At 44.7% G+C, this 10,671-nt stretch overlaps 1 protein-coding gene across 3 annotated transcripts in view; it reads left to right on the top strand.

Moving 5' to 3' along the window:
* Positions 1 to 10,383, top strand: part of LOC111846757 (protein unc-13 homolog C-like) — an 85,228-nt gene extending 74,845 nt beyond the window's left edge. For all 3 annotated transcript variants that reach the window (XM_023817301.2, XM_023817304.2, XM_023817302.2), the window contains 5 exons: positions 1,230 to 1,310; positions 3,175 to 3,322; positions 8,362 to 8,454; positions 9,365 to 9,524; positions 9,882 to 10,383. In XM_023817301.2, coding sequence (XP_023673069.2) covers positions 1,230 to 1,310; positions 3,175 to 3,322; positions 8,362 to 8,454; positions 9,365 to 9,524; positions 9,882 to 10,167 — 768 coding nt within the window. In that variant the 3' untranslated portion in view covers positions 10,168 to 10,383. The remainder of the gene's footprint in view (positions 1 to 1,229; positions 1,311 to 3,174; positions 3,323 to 8,361; positions 8,455 to 9,364; positions 9,525 to 9,881) is intronic.
* The last annotated feature ends 288 nt before the right edge of the window (positions 10,384 to 10,671 follow it).

The raw sequence follows: 10,671 nt of genomic DNA on the forward strand, positions 1-10,671 counted from the left end.
ATGAAGCTTGCAGCTCAAACATCTGGGAGTTGGCCGCACTCTGCTACCACACGCGCTTCCTGTAACGCATTCACTTCAAGACAGAACCAAGGCAAGCTAAAAATGCCCATCTGTGGAACAGACAGAGAATGGCCTGACAGAAGAGCAGATGAGAGCACTCCTACTGAGGCAGAGGCCAAGACTAGAAGGAAACAAAATAAAATCATAGGGGGAAAAAAAGAAACTAAATCAAACCAAGCTCACAAAGAACCGTCAGAATCGTTTGCCTAGCAAACTGTTTTAACTAATGAAAGAAAAGTCACTACATTAAATAAAGAGAAAGAGATAATTGCTAAAATAAACCATACAACAGCATGAAGGCAAACAAGTACTGACTCAGCCAGCCAGGGCAGGGATTCCCGAAGAGGCTTTTTTTATCAGAAACTGACCCGTCCAATCAGGGAGCTGATTTTTCCAACAGCTGAAGCCAGTCTGTTGCTGGCAGGTGAGGTGAATCACACAGATACTCAGGACCTGACATGTTGCAGAGCTGGGGAGCCTTCATTCCCTGATTTTCCCTCTCAATTAATCTAACACATTAGTAATCATCAAACCAATTCCAACAACACAGTAAAAATGTGGTATTTCTTGAATATCTGTATGTATTACAGATTTCCTGACATTAGACCCTCTGTTTGAGACACATGAAGCAGAAGTGCATTGCAAAGTCTTTAGTGCTGGATTTGTGAAGTAACTTTCTGAATTTTTAATCACAATATTGAGTTTAAGAATATGGATGTACTACCCCTGCAAGCCAGACAGCATGCTGGGTCTGACAGCGAGAAGGTGTGGGTGTCAGAGTGAGGAAGACGGGGTACCTTAGGAACCGTACAGCAGTGATGCCCAGCCCCTCCCCCCCCCCCCCCCCCCCCCCAGCCGGAGACTTTGCTCTTCTGCTTCTTAAATGTTTGTTTTTATTCAACTTCAATTGCGTGATTCAACAATAAAGCAGAGTGGGAAGACAATAAATGCAACATCCAAAGCTATATACCACCCAGTGCACAAGTGACACGGACACACCGGCGCACAAGAATAAATGCGCACGACAGTGTAGGGCACACGCGTAGGTCACGGCATAGGCTCGACACGGATGTATAGTGCAGCATTTAGTGAGACAAATCATGATTCAGCACATAAACTTGAGGCCTGAATAGGAAGGTGTGACTGTATTTGGTTGGTTGTCTGTATAGGAGCATGTGATCCGAGACGATGCACGGACCTTAAATGCCCGCCAGTGTGCTGCCATGGACCTGGTGCTGCCAACCATCAAGGTACGGAATCCAACACCCCTCCCCTCTCACCTCCGTCTCCCCCTCACCTCCGTCTCCCCCTCACCTCCGTCTCCGCCTCCCCCTCACCTCCGTCTCCCCCTCCCCTCTCACCTCCGTCTCCCCCTCCCCTCTCACCTCCACTGCCTCCCTCCCCTCTCACCTCCGTCTCCGCCTCCCACTCACCTCCGTCACCACCCTCCCCTCTCACCTCTGTCTCCGCCTCCCCTCTCACCTCTGCTGCTCACACCTGCCATTGTCATTCATCCTCACGCCAATAGGTAGCATTGGTAACCTGTCTTTTCTCGGGCTTCTCTCTCATTGATCTTATCATGCCATCACTCCCTCATGCAGCCCAGACTTTAAGCGACGTTTTCTAAACCACATTAATGGAGTTCAGAAAATCAGTTGACCAGAATTGAGAGAAAGACTGGGATTTCTTATTAACCTTCATAGCTCCCAGGCCCATAGTTGGGTAGTACTTTGTACATGCTGATGTAGGTATTGTGGCTAAACATACAGATCTGCCTTTCGTGGTGAGGGTCACCTCTGTGCATTTTGAGACAACTCTTATTTACTGTGTTTTGCAGCCTTGCCACTCTAGCTGGTCTGTAATTAGGAACTGAAAACAGATTGTCTTCAAATATCACCTTGATTAAAGCCAACAAACGACACCTTGATAGTCCTACAATCACTGAGATTTGTGACAAGACCCTCTTTATCAGTATTCCAAAGAGGAAAGCAGGAAAGTTAACGGAAACGTGCCAGACGGAAAGGCACTACCTGCTACATACTGAAAAATCCTAATAATTTTGTTTAAACAGTAAGATGCTGTAATAACAGGGAATGACAGAGGCTGCACAGGCTGTCGCGTGGGTCTGACAGCCACTATCACATGAATACCATGAAGGTCACCTCTTTTGGATTAGATTTTAAGTTTTTAATCTGTTTATACTGAGGTCACGATATGTTCAAAATCAATTCAGATAAACACCAGGGGCATCCTTCTCAGAGATATGAACTTGTAACCTGCTGGTTTCAGATTTAATATCATAAGCACCAAGGCACTTTGCTCGTGGGCACACAGCCTTTTTCTGACTCCTTTAGGAACCTGGGAGAGAAAGACTCCGCTGAACACTTTCCTGAATCACAGCGTACACAGGGTGCTTAGTTTTATTGCACTGGATGACACCTTAGATGTTAAAGTAAGGTATAAGCCCTATCTGCATCCAAAAAACAGCCCTGGAAACATTTTTAGTGTGGAAAACATGTTACCACAGAGCACACTCAGCCATAAGAATTCCCAGAATGCAACATCAACAGACGTTTTCCTCCCTGCCCAGCACCCCTTATCCATACTGTCAAATCTTGAGATTTTTTTACACTGAGGCCCAGCAGGACGAAAGACAAACGAGATCTGGAGGGAGCTCAGCTCTATCTCCACCATCCCATGGATGGAAAAGTGAGACGGAGACATTAGGGACTGAGCATTGGGGTGAAGTACGGCCAAAAGTCGTGGACAAAACTCACTTAATTACCTGCATCTTCCACTGCCTGTTCTACGCTTGTACATTTGAGAACTAGAGTTTGATTCGATTTGATCCAATATGAGCATCCAGATCCATAATAAACTCTTTTTCTGCCATTACCTGCATCACACTTGAATATTTCTGTCATTACAATATGTGTGTAATATACGAGTTTTAAGAGTTTTTATTGTCGTCACTGTCAGTTCTCTTCTGCTGTCATGGAATCAATCCATGCTGAGGCTTGTCAGCTGGAGAGTAGGTGTCAAGGTCTTTGACCCACTTGTTTCAAACACATAATGCTGAGTTTGAATGGAGGCTGTCTGTTTGACTCTTTGTAGCAATACTTCCACGCGGGTGGGAATGGCCTAAAGAAGACATTCCTGGAGAAGAGTCCAGATCTGAAGTCTCTGAAATATGCACTCAGCCTTTACACACAAACTACAGATGCCTTGATCAAGAAATATATATGCACCCAGACCTCCCAAGGTAGGCCTTCATATACGCCACTGAAGAAGGTCAGGTTTACCTCAAACTCCAGCATAAATGATGTATGTCTGTGTATCTGGGGGAGGGTACAGTTTGAAAATGTCAAATCCCCCACATTTGCTGTATTGAAGGTGGAGAAAAGGCCTTCTGTGTGAAAGAGCAAAAGTTTATTTGGAGGGTGAGGATATGGATGGTGTGGACGATGACCTCAGGCTTTGGGTACGTCCAGCCCATCCAGCATGAACAGAGGGGTCAGTATCTGTATTCCCTGCTCAGCTGTGATCCTTGGAGGCATCCAGTTAGTCTCGGGAAGCCCAGGTGAAAAGCCATGAACCAGAATCAGCAGGGTGTCAATCTGTACTGCTCCATACCGATGGATGCAGACTGTCCTCAGATCAGAATCCAGAAGGATTCTAATACGAGGCACCATCCATGCTATTCCAGCTGTGGCTTTCTGCATCTGGACAGCTGTTTGGGCAAGCCAATGTGAGCAGGGAATTAGAGGATCCCAGCAACAGATTCTTTGTCAACGACAGACACTGTTTCGGACACCAACTCCTATTTACTGCTGCCGTACATCTAAAGTAAAGGTGTCAGGTTCCTGGAAAGGGAGCTACAGTTGGGGCGATTCTGACCACTCAGGTTAATGTCTGGTAGAAGGACAGCAGCGCCCATGCACAGAGGCTTGTTTCATCAGATTTGTTTCATCAGTCATTAAAATTTGTGTGAGAAATTTGCATGGGATTCTCTGATCAACGTGGGTGTTTTGGACAGCTAGCCATCCTAGAGAAACTACTCTGCTAATTCGGACTTAACAAATCACATGACCTTTTACTGGAAGACAGAGAGGAGCCCCAATTTCTATATCTATTATTCCCAGCTTTTTTTGCTCACTCAAAGCCAAACCAGTTTGCTTCTTTTCCGCAAGCCTCTGGTTACCGGTGGTTGTGTGCTGAGGCACCTCTTCTTTGATTCAGCACGACATCCCAGCATGCACTGGGTCTTTCGGGCCCACAGTCTCCACGAGACTTATCCACAAACTGCTGAGCACTGAGACAGCAGGGGTGTTCAATGAGACAACCTAAGTATTTCCTTTACATTACAGTGAGTTAAAAGGCCTTTTAATTAATCATTTTCTGGCTGTAATATGAATATGATCTGTAAAATGTTTCGTTTTTCAATTTGGCATCTATTTTGGTCTTGCTGTGATGGCTGAAACGTGTTGGAGGATGAAGCTTGGCACGCAGATTCCCTCATCCGCCAGCCTGCTGCCACAGGCCAACTACTGAGTGTGTCAGGACATCAGGGAGGATATGAGATGAACACACATAATGCCCTCCAACTGCACTGAATATTGCTAATCAGGTTTTGCTCTAATGGTCTTCTTAAGATATCGGTTATCAGTGCCAAAAGGGAGACAACTATATGGTTTAATTCTCATCAGTCTGCTTTAACATCCCCCCTCATCTCCATTGCACAAAAATACTGCACACAGCAGGTATTCCATTTACAAGTCCCACCCCCAAAAAAATGAAGATTAATTAATACAATCTAATGAAATGTGTTTTGCTGCGAGGTAATTAACTCAGAGATAAGGCTGGGAAAATTAAATTTCAATGTGAGCTCATATTTCCCATGCAATGTATGTAGGCAAGCTGAACCAAACATTCAGAGACGTGAGGATGTTCCGAAACGAGGCTAATCACCGGAGCTGCTTCCACAAGTACACAGCAGAAATACTGAGTAAATACGCATGCAACTGTAAGGGAGAAGGTACTGAAAGATGTTAAATAAAATAAACCTATCCTCAGCAGCCGTTCTTGCATTCTCCCCGCGTTTCGGAGCTGCATGGGCCGCTTTGATCTGTTGTCACCGCTTCTCCAGCACAGTGCCCACGACTCCCAAGTCTGACCCAGCTGATGATGGAAGATTAAAGGATGACCAGGCATCTCTCTCCCGGCATCTTCCACGTTATCTGATCCCTATCAGTCGCTCGCTGGCATCCACAGGCCGACAGTGCCGAGCAGCCTGTAATCATCATGGAGGCTCATGAGCTCTAATTAATTCTGACCGCAGTTGTGTGACTTTGGGCCTTGTGTTTTTTTTTTTTTTTTACCCATAATGACTGAATTTTATTTTTCTGTCTGAAGCTTCTTGTGTTTATCCTCATAACAGATGAGCTTTCATGTCCTCCAGCACTGACCCAGGCCACAGATTTAAACGTACACTAACCAGATACCGCTGAGCACCACTTTACACACCGGGGTGCAAATGTGGAGCGTCTTCACGGTCTAACAAGCCAGAACGGCGCTCGGAGCACGCTCAGCATCATGGCGACACAAACACGATAAGATCATGGGAGAGCATGTCAGACTGTTCAACATAATATGACAGATGGCTACCTGGAAAAGGGTTTTTACAGCAGATTTTGGGAATGTCAGGCTAGATAATATGCAACTCTAGATCATGGCTGGTGGTTCAGAAATGGGGATGGTCTTGGTTGCAGTGGTGGGCACAGCTAACCAAAAAGTTAGCTTCGATAATGGGTAATCGGCGAATTCCAAAATTTAATTCAATAACGCTAAACCGAGTTTACTAAAAAAAAAATAGCAGAAGCTAACAATAACCCTACCCAGAGAGCTAAAATTTAACCCATTTAACACTCTAATCCCTCTGTCGGACTAGAGTGATTACCAGAGGATACTTACTGTAGGACTTACCCAATTGGATATCGTTGGATTCTGTAGAGTCTCTGGAATAAATCGGCATTGAAATGTTCTTTCTACGATATTCTGTTTGTAAGATATAAGCGTTTTTGTCAGAGAAGCCCTGTTTTGCAACTGGCCCATGCTAACATTTTGCCCTCAGTGAAGCCGATTGGAGACTACAAACATGGCGCCGTTTACACAGAACAAGGAAGGAGGGTCTCAGCTCTTTATTAATCTATAGTGCTGTCAATCAGAATGCAGAAATACAACCAAGGGCCTGTATCACAAAGCAGGATTCTTGCTTAGCTGGATAACTTGTCAGATTTAAGGTAGTCTGGGCTAAAGTGAACAAAGATAAAGTCCATTTAAACTAGGGTACCGTAGTCAGGCAACAGCGTGCCAGATAGTCTATTGTAGAAACGTTCAGGAACAAATATGTACGATTTTAGGATTTAGAAATGTTTTTGACTGTTAAAGTTTATTCATTTTACCTGTGAAAAAACTGTTAGCAGATTTACAGTTAGTGGAACTAAATTTAGCGGAAGCTAATTGGTCCGCTATTAATTTTCAAAGGTGGTGGAAACGCTACTCCGCTAACAAAAAAGTTAGCGTTGCTAATTAGCAGTTAGCAGAACCTTGCCCACCACTGCTTGGTAGACAGAGCAGGAGAAGGTCCTTCCATTGCCATGAATCTGGAAGTCTTAGATTTGTGCTCCCCCAGTCACACACAATCCATAATTTGAAGGGCGGCAGAACTCTTTCCCAGTACTGGGGGGCTGTGGCCTAAGCAGGGTTTCAACTGAACTAAAAAACACCAAACGGATTGAGTTTGTGTCCTGATTTTGCTACTGTTGAATCCAATAAGTGGTATTATCTTTGGTAGCTGAAACAGTTTTTCTGCAGTATATACATTTCACCTCTTTTTGTTCGGTGTCATCTTCACTTGACCAAAATGTGTCCAAACGACGGACATGGCATTTTCCTTTGGCACCAGTTGCTGGAGTTGCTCAGTCGGCTCGGTGTTTGAGTTCTCCTCCATGCTGCTTCCATGTCGCAGACTGGATGGGGCGGAGTCATGTGACAGCATCCGTGGTAGTATGTTTTTAAGGGGATAGTACATGAACACACTGGGGAAAGTATGAACAGATTTTTTGAAAGTATTAACAGAATTTTTTAAAAATGACAAACCAACATGGACAAGATTACGTCAATTAGAGGTTCTGAATGTTGGTTTTGATTAATCATCGATTAATTGCCCAGCCCTGGCTGGTAGCCCCTCGTGCCCGTTGATCCGTTTCAAGGGGGGAGGGGGACTCAATGATTAGGTTGGTGTTCGCCTACAAGAGCTACAGTATGGATTCTGGAATGCTGGCCATTTATAACCAACAATTATACAATTATACAATTATACAAGGTATCATAATACCAACTGCTCCAGCTAGGAGACATTCACAGTCCTCCATACCAGGAGTTCTCAATACCAGGGGTCCTAAGGGTGCCAATGAAGTCCACGAAACATCCTCCACATAGAGCTTTGTAGCGTTTATTGTTCTGCTGCTACAGTGCGAAAGTGCTTGGCTCAGTTTTCACGAGGGGATACGTGTCATAGTCATCACAGTCTCAGAAGACTCTTGGCAGGATGTAACCAAATACATGTCTATCTTCCATTCATGTTAAAGGTAACTGCAGTTTGGTCATCTTCTCTAGAAGGTGTTGTTTAAAAGTCAGTGGTTTACAGTAATATGCAAATATTCTTAAAAATACGGAAAGTCAAGTATTTTTGTATATTTCTATAACTAAAAAAATACTGCTAGAGATGTTTGCTGCAGAATAAATTTTAATAGCTTCTGTGAGGAATATTGTCGTGCTGTTCCTTTTTACTTGCCCATCCCCTAGAGAGCTAAGACCTTTGTCCATTATTAAGCAATTTTATCGTTCACTGCATTATAGTAAAACATTGTAATGATGTAGGAGATATCTGCACCAATTGCCTGTGAATTTCTTGACTTTAATAGCAGTTCTGTGGAGATATTGGAATCAAACTGAACTGAGTGTCCTAACGTCACCTAGGACGTGTATTTTGGTTTGCTGTTGGAGAAGGCTTGGCATGGAGAACTCTTGGCTGTGGGTCACTATGATGATCAGTCATCAGACTCAAACTAAATGAATGTTGTACCTCATAATCAGAGGGATGACCTCCCAGTTCACTCCGCTGTGTCAGACCAGTGATTCATCTTCCTGAGCTCCACGTACTGGTTGCATTTTCTCTCCAGCTCAGATTTCCCTGCATTATTAATTCATTTAATTATTGTGCTCTTTCGGAAACTTCAGGGGACTTGTCCAATGGAACGGTGGGGGAGGTTTCTGTTCAGGTCGATCTCATCTCCCATCCCGGCAGCGGCGAGCACAAGGTCAACGTCAAGGGTAGGTTTTGCTACCGTAAAGACGACTTTCTCAAAACAGATTGTTCTTCTCAGTCGGAAAATGGCTTTCCAATTAACTCTCGACATAAAATCATTTCCAGACAGTCATTTCATTGAGCTGGGAAGTCATTCACCACAGGCATGCTGAATCTTTTGTTTCACCTAATGCCACTGTGCAAGCACAGCTTGGAAATGAGGAAAGCAATGTGAATGAATGGAGTGAATCGAGCACCGTGAATGAATGGAATGAGGAGAGCACCGTGAATGGACAGATTGAGGAGAGCACCTTGAATTAACAGAGTGAGGAGAGCACCGTGAGTGAATGGCGTGATGAGAGCACTGTGAGTGAATGGAATGAGGAGAGCACTGTGAATGAACAGAGTGAGGAGAGTGAATGGAATGAGGAGAGCACTGTGAGTGAATGGAATGAGGAGAGCACTGTGAGTCAATGGAATGAGGAGAGCACTGTGAGTCAATGGAATGAGGAGAGCACTGTGAGTCAATGGAATGAGGAGAGCACTGTGAGTCAATGGAATGAGGAGAGCACTGTGAGTCAATGGAATGAGGAGAGCACTGTGAGTGAATGGAATGAGGAGAGCACTGTGAGTGAATGGAATGAGGAGAGCACTGTGAGTCAATGGAATGAGGAGAGCACTGTGAGTCAATGAAATGAGGAGAGCACTGTGAGTCAATGGAATGAGGAGAGCACTGTGAGTCAATGAAATGAGGAGAGCACTGTGAGTCAATGGAATGAGGAGAGCACTGTGAGTCAATGAAATGAGGAGAGCACTGTGAGTCAATGGAATGAGGAGAGCACTGTGAGTCAATGAAATGAGGAGAGCACTGTGAGTCAATGGAATGCCACATTACTAGGAGTCACTCTGCCTGTGTGCTCGCCCCTCCCTTCCAAGTCGTGGCTGTGAACAACCTCAGCTGGCAGACCAACGCCATGTTCCGGCCATTCGTGGAGGTATACGCCCTGGGGCCTCACCTCGGTGATAAGAAGCGCAAGTTCGGAACCAAGACCAAGAACAACACCTGGTCTCCGAAGTACAATGAGGCATTCCAGTTGTGAGTAACAGCACTGTTTTCATTAAAAAACAGAATAAAAGGCTTGAACTGAGGTCTGAAGCGACTTGATAATCCCACACATAGCGAGGGCATCATGGCCGCCTGAAACATGTGACGCCACCAGGCACCGTATTTTCTTGCTTAGCTGAGATGAGATTTCACAGATTTCCTCTGCGACCTTTTTCCTGTGGCTTCATTTTGACAAGAAGGGGCAGGGTTAGGTAACTATCACACGGGTACAGCAAAAGTTTCCGCCCTGGCCTTTCATTGTGACACCTCTGGGTCAGAAATCCAGCGATGCACAAACATGACGAGCCGGCGCTGACACGCTTTTGGTCGCGTGCCTTATTTTCCCAGCATCCTTAGCAACGAGCACGGCCCCGAGTCCTATGAGCTGCACCTGGCTGTGAAGGACTACTGCTTCGCCAGAGAGGACCGCACCATCGGCATGGCCGTCATCCCGCTCCGCGACCTGGGGGACAAGGGCAGCTACCTGGCCTGGCACCCCCTAGTTAAGAACATCTCCATGGATGAGACTGGGCTCACCATCATGAGGATACTGTCCCAGAGGACAAACGACGAGGTGGCTAAAGAGTTTGTGCGCCTCAAATCGGACACGCGGTCAGCCGAGGAACCATCTTGAAGAAAAAATAAAAACATTAAGTGACCCCCCCCCCCAGAGGTTTAGGTGAGCCTCGGGTGATGAGTCAGACGGTACGTCTTTGTGCATGTGTGTGAAACATCTGTTGGAATGTTCGTTTCAAACTGCAGTATGTACAAGTGTATACCTATGCTTATTGTGAAATACTATACTCAACAGGTTATGTCAATGAGATATTAAATACCATTTTGTACCAAATTTAGCCTTTTGAACAGAATTTTGTTCAGGTAAGTGCCAAAACGGGGTAAAAATACTAAACAAAAAAAAAATAAAATATATATATATATATATATATATATATATATATATATATATATATATATATATATATATATATACATATTTATTAAAGAAATGGTGGATTTGGTATCAGTTTATTCTGCTTGATTATTTGGTCCAGTGTTACTCACCCCCTGAAAGGCAAAGTGTTCTTATTGTGCAGTCGTCTTGATTCCCCTCACTGTTAGCCAGCCGTTGTTGTGCGTG

The sequence above is a fragment of the Paramormyrops kingsleyae genome, chromosome 13, assembly GCF_048594095.1.
Source record: "Paramormyrops kingsleyae isolate MSU_618 chromosome 13, PKINGS_0.4, whole genome shotgun sequence".
Classification (NCBI taxonomy): Eukaryota; Metazoa; Chordata; class Actinopteri; order Osteoglossiformes; family Mormyridae; genus Paramormyrops; species Paramormyrops kingsleyae.